The sequence below is a fragment of the Chrysemys picta genome, chromosome 3 (assembly GCF_011386835.1).
Source record: "Chrysemys picta bellii isolate R12L10 chromosome 3, ASM1138683v2, whole genome shotgun sequence".
Classification (NCBI taxonomy): domain Eukaryota; kingdom Metazoa; phylum Chordata; order Testudines; family Emydidae; genus Chrysemys; species Chrysemys picta.
The window spans coordinates 194493-221944 of record NC_088793.1 but is presented as its reverse complement, the minus strand read 5'-3'; the positions used below and the strand labels follow the sequence as shown (position 1 = coordinate 221944).

General features: G+C 45.5%; 1 protein-coding gene across 18 annotated transcripts in view; it reads left to right on the top strand.

The window, feature by feature from the left end:
* The window catches only part of ZNF512 (zinc finger protein 512), a 57479-nt gene extending 36625 nt beyond the window's left edge, over positions 1 to 20854 (top strand). For 9 of the 18 annotated variants that reach the window (XM_065589996.1, XM_065590001.1, XM_065590003.1 and 6 more), the window contains 6 exons: positions 1818 to 1985; positions 2760 to 2954; positions 9002 to 9103; positions 15171 to 15233; positions 15795 to 15893; positions 16219 to 18376. In XM_065589996.1, coding sequence (XP_065446068.1) covers positions 1818 to 1985; positions 2760 to 2954; positions 9002 to 9103; positions 15171 to 15233; positions 15795 to 15893; positions 16219 to 16530 — 939 coding nt within the window. In that variant the 3' untranslated portion in view covers positions 16531 to 18376. Of the gene's footprint in view, positions 1 to 1817; positions 1986 to 2759; positions 2955 to 9001; positions 9104 to 15170; positions 15234 to 15794; positions 15894 to 16218; positions 18377 to 20482 lie in introns of those variants that run through there. The other 9 variants (XM_065590007.1, XM_065590009.1, XM_065590010.1 and 6 more) reach the window with 4 other exon arrangements.
* Positions 20855 to 27452: the final 6598 nt, after the last annotated feature.

Below are 27452 nucleotides of genomic sequence, written 5' to 3'. Positions count from 1 at the left end.
CTTCTTATTAATTTCATTTGGTGGCCCCCTAGTTCTTGTGTTATGAGAAGGAGTAAATAACACTTCCTTATTTACTTAACACCAGTCATGATTTTATAGACCTCTATCATATCCCCCCTAAGACTCCTCTTTTCCAAGCTGAAAAGTCCCAGTTTTATTAATCTCTCCTCATACGGCAGCCGTTCCATACCCCTAATAATTTTTGTTGCCCTTTTCTGAACCTTTTCCAAGTCCAATATATCTCTTTTGAGATGGGGCAACCACATCTGCATGCAGTATTCAAGATGTGGGCGTACCATGGATTTATATAGAGGCAATATGATATTTTCTGTCTTAATGATTTCCAACATTCTGTTCGCTGACTGCTGCTGCACATTGAGTGGATATTTTCAGAGAACTATCCACAATGACTCCAAGATCTTTCTTGAGTAGTAAAAGCTAATTTAGACCCCATCATTTTACATGTATAGTTGGAATTATGTTTTCCAATGTGCATTACTTTGCATTTATCAACATTGAATTTCATCTGCCATCCAAAGAGGAATTAAGGACTCAGGCCAGATTCTGTGCTGTCCCTCTTGGAAGGTGTGGTATATCGTAGCTTTATTCCACCTGTGCACCCTCTGAATTTTGGGTCGGTCTTGAGTACCTGCCACCGCCTAGCTCCGAGTTACAGCAGTCTTGCACGGCTACCTGAGGCTTGCTGCCTGGTGCAGAATAGCCAGAGTGCATTGTGCTACAGACACGCTCCCTGCCCTGATCTAACAGCTGTGCGAGAGCGTGGCATGGGGCTGTTCTGAGGAACTCCTTGACACAAGTGGTACACTAAGGGATGGAATGGTGTAAATAGGCTGTAGTGACAGACAAAATCTGGTCATGAGGCTGCTTCATTTGGAAGAGTTCAGGGAGGTATGAGAGGTATTTAGAGCAATGGATTGTGTTGATGGCGCTGACCATGCTTTATCCTGCCCTATCGAACAGAATGGGAGGGTGCTGTTGTAATGCTGACAGACCCCGCTCGTCGATGGGCAGGATCAAACCTGGGACCTCTGGCGCTTAGTGCATGAGCCTCTACTGCATGAGCTAAAAGCCATATAGCTGTTGGCTAAGGCTGTAGAGCAGACTCATTAATCTCTCTCTAAGTGGCCTCAGTGCCACTGGAGGGGACAGAGCACCACACCCAGGAGGTGTGGGGGTTACACTGTAAGATGAAAATTTCAAATGGACAAAAGTAAATGTGTGTTTATGTAGCACACAATTACTCCATGAGCTCACTGGTAGGGGATATTGAAGCAAGCCACTGACTGGTCTAATGTGGGTATTCTGTATTTATGATGTAGGATGCCTCTAGTCCCCAAGCACTTCATTTTGGCAGCTGTACTTCGTTGCTGTGATCACTTCCCAGTTCTCCACAGTGCCATAAATATTGGTATCTCTTCATGTGGTCACGGCCATTGGAGGGTTTCTTGCCCCTTTGAACATCTGTAATGTTCTGCAGCTGCCAAGTAGTTACCTAGCTCCGTAGCTTTAAAAGGGTGGCATCTGCAGTGAGGCAAAGAGGGAAAACAGTGACCAATGGGCTCCTTCATCCAGCCATGAATGCTTTCCCCAGGACAGTATTACACAGTGATGTGCATTATGGGGGTTTTGTGCAACATCTGAGGCTGGCAGCTACTAGAGAGCAATCAGCCCAGCCTGGATGGACCATTGGCTTCTTCAGATTCAGTAGAGTTATTTCTGTTCTTTGCCAGCCAGGGATGGGGTCTGCCACGTGTGCCAGAGCTCTGGCTCCATGCTCTTCTCTTCTGTACTGACAGGGGTGTACAGGCAGCTTCACCAGCATAATGGGATACCTGTACCATATGAAAAAGTGTGGGAAGGAGGCCTCTGAGTTGGAGAAAATGGCCATGAAATGTCGTCACTGTGGGAAAGCATACAAGTCAAAGGCAGGGCTTGTTTATCACCTTAGGTCTGAGCATGGGCCGGTAAGTATGAGTTGCCATTGTTATCGGGGAAAAAGAGCTATGGGTGGTGACCTTTCTTTCTCCAAACCACTCTTTCATTTGCCCACTTTGGACAATTGATTTTGATCTTCCTGGGCCCCCTGTACACTGGAGAGCCTACTCCTGTCTGTTTCATGCTCCACAGTGTGGTAGGGGCTGGCAGCCGCCTCCTGCCTTTCTAGTAGAATACTTCTTCCTGATCCCTTTTCATCTGGGAGGGGAACATGCGATGCTCCCCTGGTGACTGAGACTTCTGCAGCTAGGACAGAGCTTGATACGTAAGTAGTCTGGATGGCAGCAAACCCTTCCCCAGCTCCCCTCACCCTCCTCCATGGGGGTATGGTGCTGGCATGTTTGATGCCTGTGAGAGCTGCTTGTTGCTCTTTTTCTCCTCCAGATTTGAGATCCGTCAGGAACTGGAATGCATGTTATTCCTGAGGTGTTCAATAGAGATGGGAGTGGGGTGCCTCAGCCCATCCAAGGCACATATCTCTGGTTACTTTTTGAGCCCAGGTGCTCTCAAGCCTTGTCGTGTCTGGGCAGAGAGCTCTCTTCCCACAACTGCCCTGATACATGGATCTCACATCTTTTCCTGCCCCCAGGGTACTCTTGTGCCTGAGTTTTTTGAGGGGAAGTGACTGGGATAGGGCATTTTGGCCTGGGTCTGAAGGACCTTGATGAAACATTCTAGGCATTCAAGTGTGGTCTAAGTGGAATCTGATGACTAGGGCTCACCCTATTGGCCTTTCCTTGCAGGTCACTTTCCTCCATGAAGAAGGGAGGCCTGAAAGTCTGAAGGAAATTACCCTGGAGCCCAGTAATGCAGGCAGAGTCCAGAGGAAATCTGCTAAGGTGGCAGTCTATTACCTTCACGAGCTAGCTAATGAAGAGCTGGCCAAGGAGTGGCCTAAGAAGAAGGTTCTACAGGACCTAGTCCCAGATGATCGAAAGGTATAAGGCTTTAGGTGGGGATTGTATTGGCAACAAGTCTTTACAGTAGAAGAATCCTGCACTGGCCCCCAGGAGATGGCACTGTATAGTGCTTTCTGGTTCCAGGCAATGGGCCAATAGTACCTGATTGGGTGCGGAAAGAGCTAATTTATGACACAATATAAAATGGGGTATGCCTGGCTAGGCAGTAGTACTGCTGAAAAGGATTTGGGGATTATAGTGGATCACAGATTGAACATCAGTCATCAGTGTGATGCACTTAAAAAAAAAAAATGCAGATATTCTTAGAAGACTCCTGTTACTACATCCATGTAAAACATGGGAGGTAACTGTTCTTTGGAATACATGTCTGCAACTACTCAAAGAAGTGTGTGTATGCCCAGCGCACTGAAATCCTAGAATATTGCCTAGCAGTACCCTAGGAGTGGCACTCATGCTCTTCCCTCATAGCCCCTGCCATGGCTACATAAGGGTGGCGCTTCTCTGAGCCCCATAATTTCCTTCTCACTGCCCAGAGCTAGTCGGGGCGCTCAGTGTGGTGTTTCTTCACATTGATTTTCGTACCTCAGTCTTCTGAGATTTAGTTGTAAATACAACAAGGAGTCTGGTGGCACCTTTAAAGACTAACAGATTTATTTGGGCATAAGCTTTTGTGGGTAAAAACCTCACTTCTTCAGATGCATAGAGTGAAAGTTACAGATGCAGGCGTTATATACTGACACATGGAGAGCAGGGAGTTACTTCGCAAGTGGAGAACCATTGTTGACAGGGCCAATTCAATCAGGGTGGATGTAGCCCACTCCCAACAATAGATGAGGAGGTGTCAATTCCAGGAGAGGAAAAGCTGCTTCTGTAATGAGCCAGCCACTCACAGTCCCTAGTCAAGCCCAGATTAATGATGTTGAATTTGCAAATGAATTTTAGTTCTGCTGTTTCTCTTTGAAGTCTGTTTCTGAAGTTTTTTTGTTCAATGATAGTGACTTTTAAATCTGTAATAGAATGACCAGGGAGATTGAAGTGTTCACTTACTGGCTTATGTATGTTACCATTCCTGATGTCCGATTTATGTCCATTTATTCTTTTGCGGAGGGACTGTCCGGTTTGGCCAATGTACATGGCAGAGGGGCATTGCTGGCACATGATGGCATATATAATATTAGTGGATGTGCAGGTGAATGAGCCCTTGATGGTGTGGCTGATGTGGTTGGGTCCTCTGATGGTGTCGCCAGAGTAGATATGGGAACAGGGATTGGTTCCTGGGTTGGTGTTTCTGTGGTGTGGTGTGTAGTTGCTGGTGAGGATTTGCTTCAGGTTGGGGGGTTGTCTGTGAGCGAGTTGTAAATAGTTATAAATAATTACAGTAGTTCGTTAGCTAGTAGTACCTTAGTTAGACTAGTGAGTTAGGTTAAATAGCTTTGTTTTTTTGGTGGAATGCCTTCATCAGGATTCAAGCACTGTCTTTCGCGTGGGGTGGCTATTCCTAATAGTGATTCCCCACACACAGTGTTTATTGTGTTGGGAGGAGGTGCTTCATCTGCAAGTCTTTAAGAAAAGAACACAAGTGGCAAGGGACTTGAGCCTCAAGCAGCACCTGATTGAGCAGTCCAGGAGGCCTGCGTCAGCACCAGAAATAGTTCCGGCTCCTCAGATGTCATCAGAGCCACAACGAGCCCATGTTCCTTGTCCGGACTCTGAGGAAGAGGGATCGTTGACTGTTACTCAGGCTCACTGAGAAAAAGGATCAATAAAACAGACTGTAGTTACTCCAGATTTCGGGGAGTGTCATCTTCCTTTGCCAGAATCAGTGCAGACTGGCACCATGACTCTTCAGGTATGTGTGGTGGAACTGGGCCTTCTACCTGCCCTCTGGTACCAGGCAACATCAACTTGAGGCTGTACCATTAACTCTGGCATCGTCCATTGAGTCCAGTAGTGACGGCATTGACACAGACAGTCTCCACGCCTCTGGTGTACCAGTCAGGATCAGATCTGCTATGCCTTTTGGTTCCTGATTCTCCAGTTATCTAGGAACATCCAGCTGCTGCGACTTCCTAAGTAATGACCCCACCGTTGGGGTTAATTACACAGGTGTCCCAGATGCCAGCACTGCATATTGCTCTGAGTACACAGTTGAGGTTGGCACCTTCACCGGTCCCGAGGGATTCATTGGCAGAGCAGTCAGCTTCGGAACCAACGGTGATCATGATTCAAACCATGTCATGAGGATCGGTACTGATCCCAGCATCAATGCGTCTTTTGGCATCGGTACCAAGAGAGAGTGCATTGCCTCTGCCAATCTTCAGAGCACCAACTTATTTACCGGCCTCGGGATTGATGTTACCACCATGTTGGACCGAGGAGGTTGGATGGTGACTTGCCCCTTGGGGGTTGCTCCCCCATTAACTCTGGATGATTCTGGGTATTCATCTACGTCAAGCTCAAGGTCGTCGTCCTCCCCACTCATTTGTCTTTCAAATGCCAGTCTAGGGACAGCCCAGACCTCCTGCTGATACTGACCAGGACTTTTCCTGCTGCAGAGAAAGGGGCTCTTGGCTCACTGTTTACTGGCCACTGATTCCTTACCCATCTCCATCGTGGCATGGGAGTCCATGGGATGTTCCTTGTTCCTTAAGCTCCCAATCTTCAACCCGCTCCAGAGCAAGATTACCCAACAAATCTATGGCATCACCTCTCCAGCCACCTACATAAGAACAGCTATACTGGGTCACACCAAAGGTCCATCTAGCTCAGTATCCCGTCTTCCGACAGTCATTAGTGCCAGCTGCCCAGGTGCAAATTCAGGTGGAGATGACACCTCAGAACATGTGCAACCTCAGACATATGCACAGGGTCTGGTACTGCACTGAAAGACCAGTGAACCCCCATCCTTAGTCCTCATCACCAGATGACACCTGAGTACCAGATGCTTCCTTTCCAGTGCTTGAGGACTTTGGGGCACATCAGGAGCTTCTTAGACAATTGGCTTCTGCCTTGGGTGTATAAGGCTGAATTGGTGCAGGAAAACACTTATGCTCCAATACTTCTGTTAGTCTTAAAGGTGCCACAGGACCCTCTGTTGCTTTTTACAGATTCAGACTAACATGGCTACCCCTCTGATACTTGACAAGCTAGTGGACATTCTTTCGTCCTCAACCCCAAGGAGAGTAGCTCGCCCTATTAGCAAAGCACTGTTGCAATCTGCCATGGCCTTGTGGAACACCCTTTGACGTCTATGGCAAAGCATATGAGCAAGTGTTATGTCCATATGCAGGGATTCAAGTATTTTTATTCACATCCTGCTCTTAACTTGCTTGTTGTGACAACAGCCAATGAGAGGTCGCATCAAGAGAGGTACAAGTCCATGCCCCAGGACAGAGGTAAAGAGGTTTGGTCTGATGGGCAGAAAGATTTATTCAACTTCCTCCTTAAAAATGTAAATTGCAAACCAGCAGGCACTGCTATCCAAATATAATTTTATGAACTGTGACTCTGTAGCCAAGTTCACAGACAAATTACCAAATCCTTTCAAGAGGAGTTCAAGGCATTTGTTGCGGAGGCCACCTGGTTGTTAAGACCTATTTTCTATTGGTCCTGGACATAACTGTTATGGCTATCGAAGTATTTGCTTCAGTGTTCACAATAAGAAGAGCAACTCTGTACTCTCAGGTCTAGTTCTTAGCTCCCTGCAAAATCATTTGGTTGCAATCTCAGCTTTCCATCCTCCCATCCAAGGAAGGTCAATATTCTCAGACCCTATGATGATGAAGTTTTTTAAAGGTATTGTTCGCCTTTTTCCACCAGTGAAGGAAATGGTGCCATTGTGGGAAATTAATATGGTGGTGGCAGCACTGATGGTTCCATCATTTGAGCTGATAACCTGCTCATTGGCTCTCCTCTTCCGGAAGAGGCCTTCTTTATGACTATAACATCCTCAAGAAAAATCAGCAATACACAAGCTTTAATGGCAGATCCTCCAGACACTCAATTCTTCAAGGACAAGGTGTCTTTAAGATCGCACTCAACATTTTTGTCCAAAGTGGTATCTGTTTCACCTTAATTGGGTTATTTGCTTACCTATATTTTTTCCCAAACCATGTTCAACTGTGAAGGAGCAACATGTACATACCTTAGATGTCAGACGGTGCTTATCATTCTATTTAGAAAGGGATAAGCCACTTGGTGCGTTATTTTGACTCTGTGCTGAGCAGATGAAAGGATAACTAGTCTCCGCTCAGACTTTTTCCAAGTGGATAACTGTATTTCCTTGGCTTATGGAATTGCTCAGATGATGCCAGCTTAGTCATTACAGTCTTATCCAACAGGAGCTCAAGTGACATCAATTCCATTTCTTAGCAATGTCTCCACATTGGATATTTGCAGGGCTGCAACAAGGTCTTCTATTCATACTTTTGTTAGACATTATGCTATCACCCTGGCATCAAGATCTGATGCAAACTTTGGTAAGACAGTTCTGCAGTCACTGTTTAAATAGACTCTGAGCTCCACCTCTTGCTGAAACTGCTTGTGAGTCACCTGAGAGGAATATATGTCTGCACCCTTGAAGAAGACAAGACTTACTTACCTGTGTCTTAACTGTTCTTTGAGACGTGGATGCAGACTTGTATTTTACAACCCACCGTCTGTGCCTTCTGAGTCTGCAGCTGGGTTTCAGGGCAAAGGAACTGGGGGGGTCAGAGTGATGCCACTCTTATATAACCATAGGCGGGGTTATGACAGTGCATGAGTGCCACCCCATGGCAAAATTCTCCAACTTTGGTGTGCTGGGTACCTACACACCTGATTGGAATACATATCTCCACCCACATCTTGAAGAACAGCAGTTGTGGCACAGATAAGTAACAATCTTTTCTGATCTACTTAGCACTTGTGAGGCCTCAGCTGGAATATGTCCAGTCTTGGGCACCACATTTTAAGAAAAATTTGAACATATTGGAAAGAGCCCAGAGATGAACAAAAATAAAAAAAAGGTTTAGAAAACCTGATTTGTGAAGAAAGGTTGAAAAAATGGAACATGTTTAGTTTAGAGAACCCGACCCTTAGTGTAGTGCCCCTCTTTGGGGAACAGATATTTAATAACGGGGTTTTCAGTCTAGCAGAGAAAAGTATAACATGATCCAAAGGCTGGGAGTTGATTTTTAACTACGAGAGTAATTAACCGTTGGAACAATTCACCAAGGGTCATGGTCGATTCTCCATCACGGACCATTTTTCAATCAAGATTGGGTGTTTTTCTAAAAGATCTGCTCTAGGAATCATTTTAGAGAAGTTCTATGACCTGTGTTATACAGGAGGTCCAATTAGATGATCAGAGTGGTCCCTTCTGGCCTTAGAATCTATGACTATAGCTGGGGAGTGGAAGGACAACATTAAAACAATCTTTAAATATGTAAAAAGATTGTATAAAGAGAATGATGATCAGTTGTTCTCCATGTCCACTGAACGTAGGACAAGAAGAAATCAGCTTAGTTTGCAGCAAGGGAGATTCAGGTTAGATATGAGGAAAAACTTTGCAATTCTAAGGATAGTTAAGCACTGGAACAGGTTACCTAGGGAGGTTGTAGAATGCCCACTCTTGGGGGTTTTTAGGAACAGATTAAACAAACACCTGTCCCAGATGGTCAAGGTACTTGGTCCTGTCTCAGCACAGGGTAATGGACTAGATGACCTCTTGAGATCCCTTTCAGGCCTACATTTGTGTGAATCTGTGAGGGAGAGGGGCCCAGGTCCTACTCTTTTATGTAACTGAGGGTGGGAGGAATCACTCCAGTGTGAGTTTGGGGGAAGTTTTGGATGCCAGGAGTGAGGTGAGGTGGGGTGGGGGCTTAGCCAAGCTTGTGAAGAGTCACTCAGTGGTGCTTTGGAAGGTTATTCATTGAGTTTCACTGTTAGATTGGGAGGGAAGTTTACTACAAGGGAAGTGTCTACTGTGGGGAAACAGCCTTAAAACTTAAGAGTAGCATGCCTGACCCTGTGTGTAGCCATCCTGCCATCTAACTTCAAATTCTGCCTCTATTCTTCTGTCTCAGCTGAAATACACGCGGCCTGGACTGCCCACATTTAGTCAGGATGTGTTGTGCAAGTGGAAATCGGAGATAAAGATGTACCGAAGGGTCCACTGTCCAAACCAGGTAACTAACCGCCAGTCCTTTCTAAAGCACTGAAGAGACCATGTCTGAGGACCTTAAAAAAATAATTTAGTCTGGCCAGGCTTTGCAGCGATGAGTTGAGAGACTTCCACAAGGCCAGAATCAAGGTTCATCTCTGTGTCTGGAGGAATCAAACACTGCTTGCTCTCAGGGTGAATAGCTGTCAGTTTCTCACTGAGGTTCTGGATGTGCCTGGGAAACATTTAGGTTGCTTCTCAAGAGATGATCCTGTGTTGTTATGGCTAGAAAAATCCAGTGGGGAACTATTGGGTCCATTGGTGGACACTGTTAGTGTCTCTCCAAAGGTGAGTAAGAACTGAGTGGGCATTAGTCCATTCCCTAGGAACCATCACTTACTGTTGAGAATTTTGCAAACTCCACCCGGACTTTCTAGAGGAAGGCTATTGAGGGGTTAGAGAAGCTGCTGTGCCTACAGGCAGAGCCCTGGTATTTTCTAGATCGTTGTTGCCTGGGCTTTAGGTCTGGGTTTAGTATGGACACTACACTGGTCTCTCTGGTTAGTGATGGGTGAAGGCCAGATGTCTATGCTGATTCTGTTCAGTATGACAGCATCCTACAATATTATCATACCCATGGCTGCCTGGACTGTGGGGCTCCTCATAGAAGAAAAATGTCTCTACTTCCCTGTCAGAGATCCTTGGGGAAAGTGCTGGGAAATGCTCATCCATGCCCAAGGACTCCAGTGAGGAATCCTGGAGAGTTGTATTCTCAGCCCTCTTATATCTGAGGCCACTTGGTGGGTAGAGATGCAGTTTGGGTATGGTGCCATCATCATGTTGACAACATACAGCTCTGTCTTTTCATTGGATCCAGACTATACATCCCTGCTTTCCCAGTGTCTGTCTGAGGTAGGGGCTTGAATGGCAGTGAGCTGGCTGAGGTTCATGACAAATAAGAAACAGGTGATATTCCATTGGGAGTATTACTAAAGCATATGTTGTTGTGTGGGGGAGCTGTCCTATAGTATGAGGCTTTGCCCACATTTGTCATGAGGTTCGCAGCCTTCAGGGACTGCTGAAGTGCCAGAGGTTTAGGAACAAATAGATCACGAGGACCAGATTGTATTCACTCAAGATTTCTGAAGGAACTTAAATATGAAATTGCAAAACTACTAACTGTGGTATGTAACCATCACTTAAATCAGCCTCTGACTGGAGGATAGCTAATGTGACACTTAATTTTTAAAAAGGCTTGCTATTATAGACTGGTGAGCCTAACTTTGGTACCAGGCAAATTGGTTGAAACTATTAGGGAACAGAATTATCAGACACACAGATGAACCTGATATGTTGGGGAAGAGCCAACACAGCTTTTGTAAATGGAAATCCTGCCTCACTAAGCTGTCATGGGGTAAGAGGGAAGGTCCTCTCATGGATCAGTAACTGGTTAAAAGGTAGGAAACAAGGGATAGGAATAAAGGGTCAGTTTTCATAGTGGAGAGAGGTAAATAGCAAAGTTCCCCAAGGATCTGTACTGGGACCAGTGCTGTTTAACATATTCATAAATGATCTGGAAAAATGGGTAAACAGTGAGGTGGCAAAGTTTGCAGACACTATAGAATTACTCAAGATAGCGAAGTCCAGTGCTGATTGTGAACAGTTTACAAAGAGGTCTCACAAAACTGAGTGACTGGGCAAGAAAATGTCAGATGAAATTCAGTGTTGATAAATAACATAATCCCAACTATACATACAAAAGGATGGGGTCTAAATTAGCTGTTACCACTCGAGAAATCTTGGAGTGATTATGAATAGTTCTTTGAAAACATCTACTGAATGTGCAGCAGCAGTCAAAAATGCTAAAAGAATGTTAGGACCCATTAGGGAAGGGATTGGTAATTAAACAGACATGGTTCACCCTCACCTTGAACACTGCATGCAGTGCTGGTCACCCATCTCAAAAAAGATGTATTAGAATTGGAAAAAGTACAGAGAAGGGCAACAAACATGATTAGGTGTATGGAACAACTTCCGTAAAATGTGAGATTAAAAAGACTGGGACTGTTCAGCTTGGAAAAGAGATGACTGAGCAGGGAGAGCATAGAGGTCTATAAAATCCTGGTGTGGAGAAAGTGAACACGGAAGTGTTATTTACCTCATCACATAACATACGTGTCAAGCTCTCTTGCAGTGGCTCAAGAACGTGGGTACCAACCTCAGGGCAGACTGTTAAGAAACAGGACACAAACCCCAAATTGGTTGAGAGTTTTATTAGATTAGTTAGATTTCACCAACCAGTTATCAATTGTATACTCCTCAAGCGCGATAACAGCCTCACAGTGGAGTCTCAGACAGTCCCCTTGGGTACTTCCATGTGTCTTGCCACCCAGGTAAGCTTACCTTTGTGATAGATGATCCCTTACATCAAAGATCACAGCAGTGTTCAGGTTACTTCCAGGCCCAAAGGATCAGTCACTTACTCCAGGTCAGTTGCACTTTAGATCTCACACCAGAGACGATGCTTGTAGCCAATCCTATAATAAACTATCTAAAGATTTATTATATAGGAAAAGGAAACGAGTTATTTACAAGGATAAAGCAGGTGATAAACATAATACACACAAATGAGTTCCAGTCTTAAGTTTAAAAAAATAATAGAAGCTTCTATAATAAGAACCTAATAACTACCATACTGGATCAGACCAAAGGTCCATCCAGCCCAGTATCCTGTCTACCGACAGTGGCCAATGCCAGGTGCCCCAGAGGGAGTGAACCTAACAGGCAATGATCAAGTGATCTCTCTCCTGCCATCCGTCTCCACCCTCTGACAAACAGAGGCTAGGGACACCATTCCTTACCCATCCTGGCTAATAGCCATTAATGGACTTAACTTGCATGAATTTATCTAGTTCTCTTTTAAACCCTGTTATAGTCCTAGCCTTCACAACCTCCTCAGGCAAGGAGTTCCATAGGTTGACTGTGCGCTGTGTGAAGAAGAACTTCCTTTTATTTGTTTTAAACCTGCTGCCCGTTAATTTCATTTGGTGGTCCCTAGTTCTTATATTATGGGAACAAGTAAATAACTTTTCCTTATTCACTTTCTCCACACCACTCATGATTTGATAAACCTCTATCATATCCCCCCTTAGGGCTGGTCCACACTAACCCCCCAGTTCAAACTAAGATACGCAACTTCAGCTACGTGAATAACGTAGCTGAAGTCGAAGTATCTTAGTTTGAACTACAAGGTACTTACCACGGGTCCACACGCGGCAGGCAGGCTCCCCCGTCGACTTCACGTACTCCTCTCGCGGAGCAGGAGTACCGGTGTCGACGGCGAGCACTTCCGGGATCGATTTATCGCATCTAGACAAGACGCGATAAATTGATCCCAGAAGATCTATTGCTTACCGCCGAACCCAGAGGTAAGTATAGACGTACCCGTAGTCTCCTCTTTTCCAAGCTGAAAAGTCCTAGCCTCTTTAACCTCTCCTCATATGGGACCCATTCCAAACCCTTAATCATTTTAATTGCCCTTCTCTGAACCTTTTCAAGTGCCAGTATATCTTTTTTGAGATGAGACCACCACATCTGTACGCAGTATTCAAGATGTGAGCGTACCATGGATTTATATAAGGGCAATAAGATATTCTCCGTCTTATTCTCTATCCCTTTTTTAATGATTCCTAACATCCTGTTTGCTTCTTTGACTGCCGCTGCACACTGCGTGGACGTCTTCAGAGAACTATCCACGATGACTCCCAAGATCTCTTTCCTGATTAGTTGTAGCTAAATTAGCCCCCATCATATTGTGTGTATAGTTGGGGTTATTTTTTCCAATGTGCATTACTTTACATTTATTCATATTAAATTTCATTTGCCATTTTGTTACCCAATCACTTAGTTTTGTGAGATCTTTTTGAAGTTCTTCACAGTCTGCTTTGGTCTTAACTATCTTGAGCAGTTTAGTATCATCTGCAAACTTTGCCACCTCACTTTTTACACCTTTCTCCAGATCATTTATGAATAAGTTGAGTAGGATTGGTCCTAGGACTGACCGTTGGGGCACACCACTAGTTATCCCTCTCCATTCTGAAAATTTACTATTTATTCCTACCCCTTTATTCCCTGTCTTTTAACCAGTTCTCAGTCCATGAAAGGATCTTCCCTCTTATCCCATGACAACTTAATTTACGTAAGAGTCTTTGGTGGTAATAAGCAAAATCTATGGGTATGTCTACTTTGCAAAGAAAAACCTTTGGCTGCCCCATGCCAGCTGACTTGGGCTCCTGGGGCTGTTTCATTGCAGTGCAGACTTCTAGGATCCTTCCACTGTGCAGGGTCCTAGAGCCTCGGCTCCAGCTCAAGCCCAGAAGTCTACACTGCAGTGAAACACCCCTGCAGCCCGAGACAGCTGGCATGGGACAGCTGTGGGTGTCAGGCTGTCTACACAGCAATTAATGTCCTTTATGGCTAACCCAGGCTAAGAACTGGGAATCATATTCTTATGTTTCGTAATCCTTTCTCCTTGTGGTATGTCTACACAGCAATGTAAGCCTTGGGTTAGTGGGATTTGAGTCAGCTGACCCATGTCAGGAACCCTGGGCTTGAGCGTCTACACTGCATTTTAACCCTAGGTTAAGGATTTTCTGAACCTAGGGTTCTGGTGTCCACACTGCTGTGCACAGATCCGAGTCAAAGAACCTCTATCCCAGAGTGCCTAGTCCCCTGTCCCCGTCCCCCGCCATGAACACTCTAGCCCTACGAAAGTGGTACTGTGGGAAAACTCTACTGCCCACCCTGTTTCCTAAGTGGGACAATAGAAGGGTTTATACTGAACTTACACAGCACCACTCGGGTTTGGCCCAGCCACTCCTCCATCATGATGGGGAGGCTGCCAGGTCAGATTTGAGCCTCTGCTCTTCCAGGGGGTTAGAGTGGTCCAAAAGGAAAAATGAAAATACCTCCACGGTCCATGAAAGGAGCCATGTCCCCACAGCCTCATGCAGGGCAAAGACCAGTAGTCTTAGGAGGAAGGTCTGGGCTCCTTATCCCTTGTGTGTCCAAACAACCCAGGGCTGAGTACCAGGATGCTGAATTTAAAAGTAAGGAAAAACTGGTCTCTCTGTTTCTTCAGAGGGCTCAGGGTGCTCTCAACGTTTCACCAGCAGATAGACCCTGTTTCCTGGGGCTAAGGAGTTCCGCACTAGCTCTCTTTGCTCCTGAAAGCCACCCACAGACCGTGCCTGAGCCAGTATTCTCCCCACCCTTCTCCAGGACTGACAAGCATTACAGGTGCAACAGGTTGGGCTTGTCTGAACCCAGAGGAGCTCTTTAACTCCTCCTCGACTGGGACAGGGGGCTGCCCCACTACAACCCTTTCTATGCAATGGACCTTGCTGTGTTTATTTAGGGCTCTATCATCAACATGCCTTGGAGTATTATAATGTTCTGTAGATGACCCAGTGCAGCAGCCACTGCCCCACCAGCATTTTCCACATGAAGCATGTTGCTCCCTGTGCTCCAGATTCTGCACTGGCTTCCTTGTGAGCACAATTCAAGGTGGTGTGATTGGCATTCAAAGCACTACCGGGTCTAGTCATAGAGGTGCCCCTTTCCCAATGACAGCTGGGACCATTGAGGTCAGCTGCAGTACTTTCCCCATCTGTGAATGTGGAGGAAGAGTCCTAGATTCTGGTAATTACCCCCACCCATTTCTCTGACAAAGCCCAGGTTGGTGGACTTTCAGGGCATGATGCAAACCCTATCAATTCACTCAGGGGTTTAGTAGAATGGGCATCATCTCTCTCAGCAGTTCATTGCTGGCTAGTCTCTTTATTTTGTCTGAGATTTGCACACTTGCCCAGAGGTGGGAATTATTTCATTTACTGGAGTCTTAAACAAATCTATTTGCAAAGGGCTCTCTTCTCCCCATCCCTGTCATGTCTGGTCTTATCAAACTGTGTATCCTTTCTTTGCTTTCTCCCTTCTAAGGAAGGACCATCCCAGAGGAGAAAGCATTTCTGTGCATGGGGAACTGATTTCTCAACTGTGTCTTGCTGACAGCTGTTGCCCTTCTCTCATTTCAGGGCTGTGAGTCTGTATATGGCAGTGTCTCAGGACTCAAATCTCACCTTGGCACCTGCACCTTGGTTTGTACCATTTCTATACAGTCTCTTTCATACATGCACCCCACTGTTATTGTTCCCCAGATATGTGCACATCAGTCAGTGGCCTGCTGGATCCTTGTCTGTCAATGCTCTTTAATAGTCCCTTCTCCACAGTGTCTGACTGCCTCCCCAGTATTAATGGATCTGCATCACAAATGTGCTGTGAGGCAGTAAGACTATATGTCCTTTACACCTGTACCTGAGTCACTGTCCTGCCTGCAATCTCATGGCTACAAGAGCACCTTTACCAGATACACTCCCCCTGTGTGAGACCTGCAAGGCCTCCAGCAGTGATGGAGGTTACTTGGGGAGTATCTGGAGTTGGTTTCACCCTCATTCTCTCAGGGCGCACTTGGGCATCAGTTTCTGTGCTGCTGTGACCCGAGTGCGCACCCTCTTGGATGAGTTCAGGGATTTTGTGCTCTGTCTCCTCACTGCTGGATCACATCTGGCCATGCCTTGGGTGCAGGGTCTGGGCCTTTCAGGATCACTGGGCAGAGAGGAGGGTGGCATCTGGTGATGTGTTTTCTGTTTTGGTGGCAGGGAGACTTTGTGGCTGGGAAATACAAGTGTCTCCTATGTGAGAAGGAATTCATATCAGAGAGCGGGGTCAAGTATCACATCAACTCTGTGCATGCTGAGGTGAGAAGAGCGCGGTGCCCTGCCCCCTTCAAAGTGCCAAGTCCTAGCCCTTGTCCCATGCTGCTGCCACTCTGTTCATTTTGCCAGCACCTTCCATATCCTGCAGTATTAGCCAACCCATTGCAGAATCCAGTGAGCCCCCAGAGAGCAGGATGGAATCTGCCCAGCAACTGGTAAAAATAACGCTGTGCTGGCCAGCCTAATTCTCGGATCCCATTTCTCTGCTAATCCCTGCCCTGTGGGTGATCCCAGCAGTGGAACATGACAGGCACCCCCATTGTATCTCCTCCCCCAGTACTAACCCTCTGCTTTCTGAACCCTCCAGGACTGGTTTGATGTGAATACCACTAACAAAAAAAGCTTTGAGAAGCTGATGAAAATTCGCCAGAGAGAAGATGAGCAGAGAAAGCAGCGAAAGAAGCGTGCTGCAGCCCGGAGCAGGAAGAAAAGGCCTGGGACTGTATCTGCCAAGAAGCTCCTTGGTGCAGGGGCCGAGAGAAGCAGAAGAAGGAGTAAGAGGGGGCATTCCCAGCTGGTGGACAATGAGAGCAGGAGCAGCGAGGAGGAGGAGGAGGAGCCCCAAGCTGCACAGAGAGCAGAAACTCCAAAAACCATCCGCAAACGGGGCAGGAAATAGATCATTGGAGGCAGAGGAACTAGGCCATTCTTGGAAGCCAGGAGCCCAGATCATGGCACAGCGTCACTCCCTCCCGTGGACAGTGGCACGAGCAGGGTATTCAGTGTAGTTTGTGCCCTAGTTACAGGCTGAGTTCAGGTTATGTTAGTTGCTTATTTAGTGATTTTAAATATTTTAGTCTCTGCTTTTGTTGTCCTCCTCTTGGGGATCCTCGGCTTTGGTGAGGACAGGTTTCCTTGATGGATCTCTAGCACTGGCTGTGCCGGTCTCAGCTGGGGGAGTGAGTTCCTGTGGGGTAGTGTGTGCAGATTCTGAGCAGTTTCTGGGGTGGGGCACAGATGCTCTAGCTTGATCACCTGCAGCCCAATGCTACCTCAGGTGCTTAAAGGGGTGGCCTCTGAGACTCAGACACTGAGTGCTGTCTCCACCTTAGGTCATTGCCATAAAGCACCATCCCTTTTCTACACTAATCTCCAAACTCAGCACTGCCCAGCAATTTAGGAACCCAGGCCTGCCTGATGGGGTAGGACATCATCCTGCCAAAAGCAGGAGTGTTTGCAGTGGGCTAATGTACCCTTCAGCACCTGCCTCTTTTACGGCTGAGCACTGACTGGTCCCAAAAAGTGGGGAGGGAGCTCTTCCTCCAGTCTGTGGCTAGAGACCAGCTGTCTGTACCCTTGCCTTGCAGAGACACATGGCAGCAAACTTGTCTGCCAGCACACTACAGTCTGGGGACGTGTGAGATCCGTGTGGATGGCTTGTGCTGTGTTATAGGTTCACACTTCATAACAGCCACCTCCCACTGCAGGACAGAGCTCATACACAGTAGCAAAGCACTGCGTATTGCTGCCATGGGGTGGCCTTGCCCTAGTTTGGTGTCCTCATTCCCTCTCAAGCCTTAGGTGCTGCTTCTCCTTGTAAGTGAGCTCTGCAGGTGCCTTCTCCCCTGAGCTAGTTGTAGCCTGCTCCTGGGATTGCCACCTTTCCCGGGACAAGCCTTAGGTAATGGGCCTTCCTGTGTGTTGGTGTCAGGGCTGGAGGGAGGGGGTCCTGTTTACCTGTTGAATTAAGTTTTAATTTAGCATATGGTGAGTGTTTTACCATGTTCCACTTGTACAGCAGGGTCAGTTGAGACCCATACATGCGTAACATCTCTGGCAGGCTTAGCCACCCCATTCTCTGCTGGATAGAGAGGGGGCCTGCAAGATTTCTGATGTCAGATCACATCCCCTGACAGGGAAAACTGCAGGATTTGATCTCTTTACCTCTCCTCTCTTGTCCTGCAACAGTTCCCTGTCTCAGCTGGCTCTTTAGTTCGATACATGAGGATTCAGTTAGCAGGATCTGGCACTCAACAGTACCCTTCATGTCTTGTTTCAGTGGAAGCTTCCACTTCAGCCAAAGTTGCTGGTGCTGAAATTCACAGTGGATTCCCTGAGGTGCACAGGACACAGACAGACTTATTTGTGTGTTTGTTTCTAGCAGTGTTGTTTGTTCACCCGTATAATCAAATTGCCTTTGTGGCTGGGGGTAGGACCCAAGCTCTCCCCAGCCATGGCCATTTTACAGAAGTTACACCCTAATGTGCGTAGAGTGAAGCAAATTACCCCCACATCTTGCCTCATACAAACTAACACCCATGACGATTGTTGGACTCTGCATGCAATGCTCCATTCTGATCTAGGTGCAGCAGCTGCATTTCATGCTGGGACCTGCAGTTGTCATAGATTGCAGTGCTGTATTAAAGAGTCAGGTTTCTGGGTTCTTCTATAGAGGCTGTGAGATGTGTGGTCAGAGCAGCAGGATCAGGATCAGAACAAAATGAAATAAAATGTCACCAGTGCAAGAATGTGATTTCTTGTTTGTTTGGTGTATAGTGTCTTTAGAATCATCCCCACTTTAGCAGTATGGGGCAGACGAGTGCAGAGCTGCCTGTCTCTGGGCTTGTTGTGGGTGGCAATAGGACACATGCCCTTAAGCACTGAGGCAAAGAGCACTCACTTTGTTTTTCAACCACTTCTCTATCCAGCACTCCAACCCTCCTCACAGCCTGTTGCATTAATGTAGGTGAAATATGTGGGCACAAAGTCAAAGGCATATATTAGGAACAAAAAGAATTCTAACAGTGGTGTTGGTCCAGTATTAGATGGAAATGGTAGAATTATCAATAATAATGCAGAAAAGGCAGAAGTGCTCAATAAATACATCTGCATATGGGGGGGGGAGGAATGATGTAATCATATCATATGATAACACTTTTGCCACTTCACTAGTAGCTCTGGAGGATGTTAAACAGCAGCTATTAAAGTTAAACATTTTTAAATCAGCAGGTCCAGATAACTTTCATCCAAGAGCAGGGGCGGCTCTATGTATTTTGCCGCCCCAAGCACGGCACTCAGGCGGCTTTTGGCGGCATGCCTGCGGGAGGTCCGCCGGTCCTGCGCCTTCGGCGTACCCACCGCCAAATTGCCACCGAAACCGCAGGACCGGCGGACCTCCCGTAGGCATGCTGCCGAAGCAGCCTGACTGCCGCCCTCAAGGCGACTGGCGCGCACACACCCCCCCCCCCCCCCCCCCCCCAGCAGCTTGCCTTTTCTGCAGAACTGCTGCCTAGCCACTTGGTCCCTAGTCTGTAACAGTGAATGGGATTCTTCCGTCCTAAGTGCAGGACTCTGCACTTGTCCTTGTTGAACCTCATCAGGTTTTTTTTGGCCCAGTCCTCTAATTTGTCTAGGTCCCTCTGTATCCGATCCCTACCCTCCAGTGTATCTATCACGCCTTCCAGTTTAGTGTCATCTGCAATCTTGCTGAGAGTGCAGTCCACACCATCCTCCAGATCATTAATAAAGATATTAAACAAAACCGGCCCCAGGACCAACCTTTGGGGCACTCCGCTTGAAACCGGCTGCCAACTAGACATAGAGCCATTGATCACTACCTGTTGAGCCAGACGATCTAGCCAGCTTTCTATCCACCATTCATCCAGCCCATACTTCTTTAACTTGGCGGCAAGAATACTGTGGGAGACCGTATCAAAAGCTTTGGTAAAGTCAAGGAATAACACATCCACAGCTTTCCCCTCATCCACAGACCCAGTTATCTCCTCATAGAAGGCAATTAGGTTAGTTAGGCATGACTTCCCCTTGGTGAATCCATGCTGACTCTTCCTGATCACTTTCCTCTCCTCTAAATGTTTCATAATTGATTCCTTGAGGACCTGCTCCATGATTTTTCCAGGGACTGAGGTGAGGCTGACTGGCCTGTAGTTCCCCGGATCCTCCTCCTTCCCTTTTTTAAAGATGGGCACTACATTAGCCTTTTTCCAGTCATCCGGGACCTCCCCCAATCGCCATGAGTTTTCAAAGATGATGGCCAATGGCTCCGCAATCACATCCACCAACTCCTTTAGCAAGAAAGGAGAGCAGCAGAATACGGACCCTGGACTTCAGAAAAGCAGACTTTTTGACTCCCTCAGGGAACAGATGGGCAAGATCCCCTGGGAGAATAACATGAAGGGCAAAGGGGTCCAGGAGAGCTGGCTGTATTTTAAAGAATCCTTATTGCGGTTGCAGGAACAAACTATCCCGATGTGTAGAAAGAATAGTAAATATGGCAGGCAACCAGCTTGGCTTAACAGTGAAATTCTTGCTGACCTTAAACGCAAAAAAGAAGCTTACAAGAAGTGGAAAATTGGACAAATGACCAGGGAGGAGTATAAAAATATTGCTCAGGCATGCAAGAGGGAAATCAGGAAGGCCAAATTGCACTTTGAGTTGCAGCTAGCAAGAGATGTTAAGAGTAACAAGAAGGGTTTCTTCAGGTATGTTAGCAACAAGAAGAAAGTCAAGGAAAGTGTGGGCCCCTTACTGAATGAGGGAGGCAACCTAGTGACAGAGGATGTGGAAAAAGCTAATGTACTCAATGATTTTTTTGCCTCTGTCTTCACAAACAGGGTCAGCTCCCAGCTGCTGGACTGGGCAGCACAGTATGGGGAGGAGGTGACCAGCCCTCCGTGGAGAAAGAAGTGGTTCGGGACTATTTAGAAAAACTGGATGAGCACAAATCCATGGGGCCGGATGTGCTGCATCCGAGGGTGCTAAAGGTGTCAATCAACATGGGTTTATGGAAAATAGATCCTGACAAACCTACTTGATTGATAGATAATTATTTTTTTAATGAGATTACAAGTTTGGTTGATAAAGGTAATAGTGTTGATGTATTGGACTTCTGTAAGGCATTTGATTTGGTACTGCACAACATTTTGATTAAAAAAACTAGAACAATATAAACTTAACCTGGCACACATTAAATGGATTAAAAGCTGGCTAACTGATAGGTCTCAAAATGTAATTGTAAACCGGGAATCATCATTGAGCAGATGTTTTTATATTGGTGTCCTACAGGGATTGGGTCTTGGCCCTGCACTAGTTAACATTTTTGTCAATTACCTGGAAGAAAACATACAGTCATCACCAAGAAGGTTTGCAGATGTTACAAAAATTGAGAGAGAGGTAAATAATGACGAGGACAGGTCACTGATACAGAGTGATCAGGATGTCCTGGTAAGCTGAGTGCAAACAAACAATATGTGTTTTAATATCTGTAATATGTAAATGTATGCATCTAGGAACAAAAAATGTAAGCCATGGAGGACTCTATCCTGGGAAACAGTGACTCTGAAAAAAATAATAGGGGTCATGGTGTATAATCAGGTGAACATGAGGTCCCCAGCATGGCGCTGTGGTCAAAAGGTCTAATGCAATTTTTCGATGTATAAACAGGAATCTTGAGTAGGAGAAGAGAGATTTTACCTCTGTAGGTGGCACTGTTAAATTGGAGAGGGGTCAGAGAAGAGCCATGATAATGATTAGAGGATTAGAAACCATGTCTTATAGTGATTTGAGCTCCTTGAGTCAATGTATTTAGCTTAACAAACAAGAAGGTTAAGGGAGGACTTGATTACCATCTATAAGTACCTACGGGGGGATAAATGTTTAATAATAGGCACTTCATTCTAGCAGAGAAAGGTATAACACAATCTATTGACTGGATGTTGATGCTAGACCAGGGGTTCCTAAACTTGGTTTGCAGCTTGTTCAAGGTAAGCCCCTGGCCAGCCACAAGACACTTTGTTTCCCTGAGCGTCCACAGGTATGGCCACTCGCAGCTCCCAGTGGCTGCGGTTCACTATAGCTTTTGATCTCTGATTCAGTAGCTACAGTGACAGACAGGAAGTGTCTGTTTACATGGCTAACATTTATGAGTACACTCAGACACTTAGTATCACTTCTAACTTCTAATAATATAGGTTTGCATTTCAAAATTCTAGCCTATCTACTATGGAATGGCCCTAATTACCATTTGCATACCTTTCTAACATGTCTCTAATGGTTGAAACTGGATCATTTATCTGCAGGATACTTAACCCTTTCCGGACATGCATTACATTTTGTATAAGATTTGTTGCAATTCTAGAACAGTGGTAGCAACAATGGTTTGCATGGTTTAATCAGATAACGTCACACCCCCAATTTGAGATTGGTGTGGAAGGGAGCAATTAGAGCTCCTGGATACACCTTAAGGACCTTCCAATATTGATAGGAGCTGTATTTATATTGAATTGTTTGAAAGGCCAAATCATTGATGCATGCTTTGGCCCAAGTTGACAACTTAGTCCATATTTATGTGCTAACTTAACATAGACATCAATGTTCTCCAGAGAGCACTTTGACATTCAGCCATGAAGGCTGTGAGATGTTGTACCTCAGTTTCCCTTCTTGCACAGCAGTCCAAGCTTGTAATGGTTTTTCTGCTGTGGAAAGTTTTAGGATTGTGCATAGGCATTAGCTGTGAAACCTCAACATTATTAGGCTTTCTAATGCAAAGTATGTTCTTACTGAACCAAACAGCATAATTATAAGGGTTTCTATTACATGGTGTGTTTTTATGTAGCACTTCCAGCATGTTTGAGGATTTTTCCCATAAGACATGCACATTATACATTTTTACAGTTTTTGGCATCAGCAAAATTATATTAACAGCAAAGTTATCACAAGTGTACAATCACAGTCATTTTTGTTTAGATAGACCATTTTTTTGGTCAGCTTGTTCAATATTCCCTTTGAACCTTTGCAGCTTTTCCTTTACTTAAGGGTTTTCCGTAACATACGGTAGGCTTTTAGTTTAACCACATCCTTGGGGTTTTGGTATTTTAGAGCTGTGAGGCAAGTCTAAGGGCACCTTGCCTTTCAAGGGTTAACTTGCCTTCCTCCTTTCCCCTTTTCAGAGGGTTGAAATCTGAGATTTCTGGTATACACTAACCTGGCCTTCATTGTAGAACTGCCAAGCTCCCAGAGACACTTGGTAATCCTGTTGTTTTTGACTTCCTAACAACGATGGTGCACTTCATCCCGCATTCTGCTGTTCCTCCTGCGTGGGAGATGGCTTAGCACTTCCTGGAAAATGCCTTCTGCGACCATGGCTTAGACATGGGCGTTATATTGGACCAGGGTCCCCAGTTCATTTCCCAATTCTGGCAGGAATTTCTAAGACTTCTTGGCATCGAGTCCCTCGCCCATTCTGCCTGTCATCCACAGACTAATGGACAAACAGAGAGGATCAATCAAATCTTGGGAGTAGTATCGCTACTGCTTTTTTGCACTATCACCAGGATGACTGCTTCCCGTGCTGTGCTACTCTGAATTTGCATATAACTATGCAGTCCACACATTGACTCCACAGCCTATTCTTTGAAATCTATAACTTTCACCCCTGCTTCCACACAGATTTGCCCCTGTCTTCTCCAGTACTGGCTGCCTCAGATTTAGCACACCATCTATTCTTAGTGAATCGGGAATGCAATGAATACTTGCAGTCCACAAAAGAAATCTATAAACACCAAGACCTTTAGGCTGCCCCAATCTGGCTTTAGGGGACAAGGTGTGGCTCTCTTCCCAGAACTCAGCTCGACCTGCCAGTCCACCAGACTAGACTGACTGTACCTGGGCCCCTTCAAGGTTATAGACTGGATCAACTGGTGGCTTTCAGGTTACAGTGGTCCAAGTCCTTAAAGATCCACTCCCTCTTTTATATCTCACTTTTAAAGCCCTATGCCAAGAACCTGTACCAAACAACAACCACTAACAGTCTGTGGACAGGAGGAGTACTTCGTCCACCCAATCCTTGACTCTCGGCAAGTTAAGAGAAGGTTCCAGTACCCGGTTGACTGGGAAGGCTACAGTCTGGACGAACAGTCTTGGGAACCAGTAGAAACATCCATGTTCAGGACCTATTGTGAGAGTACCATCAGAAGTATCCTAAGAAACTGGGTCCGAGACCTAGATCTAGGAGGTGCCCTTGGGTTGGGGGGCAATACTACTTGTCAGGAATCAGGATCTGCAGCTAAGCCAGTCTCCAGGCAACCTAATGAGCACAGCTGGCCTAATTGGTTACACTACCCGATTGGTTAGAAGGGTCAGCAGACCAGCTCTTAAGCCAAGCAGCAGCAGCTCAAACCATTTGCCCATGACTGATAGTTCCTGCACCTGCTTGTTCCCAGCCTTGGACCCAGTGCTGCCTCCTGCCTTGCCTCACTCTAGGTGACCCTGGGCTTCAATTCCTGACTCCGCTGGTGAGCCTTACCGCTGGCACTTGGCCTCTGGCTGCAGAACTACTAACTGTGGTATGCAACCTATCATTTAAATCAGCTTCTGTACCAGATGACTAGAGGGTAGCTAATATGACACCAATTTTTTAAAAAGGCTTCCTAGGTGATCCCAGCAATTACAAGCTGGTAAGCCTAACTTCAGTACTGGGAAAACTGGTTGAAACTGTAGTAAAGAACAAAACTATCAGACACAGAGACGAATATGATTTGTTGGGGAATAGTCAACAGCTTTTATAAAGGGAAATCATGCCTCACCAATCTATTGGAATTCTTTGAGGGAGTCAACAAGCATGTGGACAAGGGAGAGCCAATGGATAGTGTAATTTGGACTTTCAGAAAGTCTTTGACAAGGTCCTTCACCAAAGGCTCTTAAGCAAACTAAGCAGTCATGGAATAAGAGGGAAGGTCCTCTCGTGAACTAGTAACTGGTTAAAAGATAGGAAACAAAGGGTAGGAATAACTGGTCAGTTTTCAGAATGGAGACATGTAAATAGTGGCGTCCCCCAGGGAGCTGTACTGGGGCCAGTGCTGTTCAACATATTCATAAATTAGCTGGAAAAATGGGTAAACAGTGAGGTGGCAAAGTTTCTAGATGATACAAAATTACTCAAAAAAATCCAAAGCAGACAATGAAGAGTTACAAAGGTAACCAAACTGGGTGACTTGAGCAACAAAATGGCAGATGGGATTGTTTTCCAATGTGCATTATTTTGCATTTATCAACATTGAATTTCAAGTATACATATGACACAATGGGGTCTAAATTAGCTGTTACCACTCAAGCAAGAGACCTTGGAGTCATTGCAGCTGGCTGTCTGAAAACATCTGCTCAATGTGCGAAAAAGACACAAAAGCGAACAGGATGTTAGTTCAGTGCTGAGGAATGTTGTTCCTGTGGCAGTGCTGTCAAGGCTGCTAAGCTGTTACAGCAGCTCGGTGCATCTGTTCGTGGAGCTCTGGTGTTAGCTTCACAAGGAGAGAGTGGAGCCTACTAATTCAGCAGACTTAAGTGTTACTCATAAAGAAAGACCACAGGCTCAGCTTGGTAGCAAAGGCACTCTGCCAGGTGTATTGCAAACAAAGTCTGGTACTAGCACCCTGGCTTCATGGTTTCAGGTACACTAACACATTGTATTGCCCCTGATAATGGTACCAGCTCAGTCCGTGCACCAGGCTGCTGCCCCCTAGGCTGGACAAAGGTGCCCCTCCTATGACTTCTTGTATACATTGATACATATTGCACTCCAGACATTGCTAGTTACCAACCCTACACCTTGTACCCACTAGTTTGAACAAAACATCCATATCCATTATTCTGTCAGCCCATCCTTATCTTATGAGGGGCTTGATGTGTTAAGAATGTATTTACGTAGTTACTTGAGAACTTTAGGTGTTTTTGTACCATCCTCTCCAGTCAGGAATGTGCTAACTTAGTTGGCCAATATTTAGTGTGTGGTTATTTTGCCAAGACCAGGACCACTCTGGTTCACGTCCTTTGGTTCACACTGTTAGTTATACGTGGGGCTCCAGCAAGTCCTACATTTAGTAACCATTAAGAAAGGGATAGCTAATAGGTCAGAAAATAGCATAATGCTACTATATAAAACCATGATACACCCACACCTTGAATCCTGCATGCAGTTCTAGTCACCCGCACCTCAAAAACAACATATTAGACTTGGAAAAAGTACAGAGAGAGGCAACAAACATAAGTAGGGGTCTGGAACAGCTTCCATACAAAGAGAAATTAAAAAGACTGGGATGGGTCACTTTAGAAAAGAGATGACTAATGAGAGATGTGATAGAGGTGTGTAAAATTATGAATGGTGTGGAGAAAGAGATAAGAAAGTGTTATTTACTCCTTCACATAACAAAAGAACCAGGGTTCACCCAATGAAATTAATAGGGAGCAAGTTTAAAACGAGAAGGAAGTATGTCTTCACACAACTTTTGGAACTCATTGACAGGATGCTGTGAAGGCCTAAAGTATAATTGGATTAAAAAAAAGAATTAGATAAGTTTATGGAGGATAGGTCCATCAATGGCTTTTGCCAAGATGGTCAGGGACAGAACCCCTATGCTCAGGGTATCCCTAATTTCTGACTGCCAACAGCTGGGACTGGATGAGAGGGCATGGCTCACTCGATAATTGCCCTGTTCTGTTCATTCCCTCTGATGCCACCGACTGCTGGAAGACAGGATGCTGGGCTAGATAGACCATTTGTCTCACCCAGTGTGGCCGTTCTTACCACCAATCAGAGCCCTTCTCTGTGGGACAAGTTAATCTCTGGTAAGTTTATTAACGTGTGTAAGGTCTCTTCTTGTTTTTAATATGTTTCCTCTGTAATGCTTTTACCTTTAGAATAAATGTGCTTGCTTAGAAAGAGCTGTGTGATTGCTTAACTGTAGCAATTGCACTGTTTACCATCCCTGAGGAGAAAAGTAAAACAAGCCTGCTTAGGCATCAGGACTTTGCTAGGGAGTTCACAGGCTAGGCAGGAAGTTGTGCAGTGTGATAATACTGCTGTCAGATGATGCATGTCTCCACCTGAGAGGTGACAGCTGAAGAGCCTGAAGTATAGCATGGGTGTGCTTGCTGGATCACAGAGAGGAAAAACAGGTGTAGGTGTCCTGAACTGTGATGCACAATATTAGCACTCTTCCAATCTTCTGGAATTTTCCCAGTATCTAAGATTTATTAAAAATTAACATCAGTGGGGCCAGAGATGATATTTAACATCCTCCTTGGTTACTAAAGGACTGGAAAGTACTTCATTATCCTCGTGATACAAATAGATCATAATGCTTCTTTTTTCAGATAGAGAACAGACATTCATTGAACACCTCTGCCTTTTCTGTATTATTATTAACCATGTTATCATCTCCATCTAGTAATGGGCCTATACCATTGCTAGGATTTCTTTTGTTCTAATATACTTTTTAAAAAATCCTTCTTATTGACCCTAGCGTTTCCCACCAGGAATTTTTCCCTGATGTCTTTCATTCCCTTTTCAATATTCCATACTTCGTAGCAAATCAATTTACATTAGAAGCTATCTATTTGCCTTATCAATAGAATTTAGTTATTGTCACAGAGCCACAGGATCTGTGCTATGCCCCAACTTTTAATCAGTCTCTTGGAGGAACCCCTTCAGTGTGGCAGACCCCCAAGGGAGACCACTCCTTACGCTGGGGGTAAACCATAGCACCTCACAGCCTCCTAGACTGAGCATCTGGGTTCCAGCACTCCTGCGTC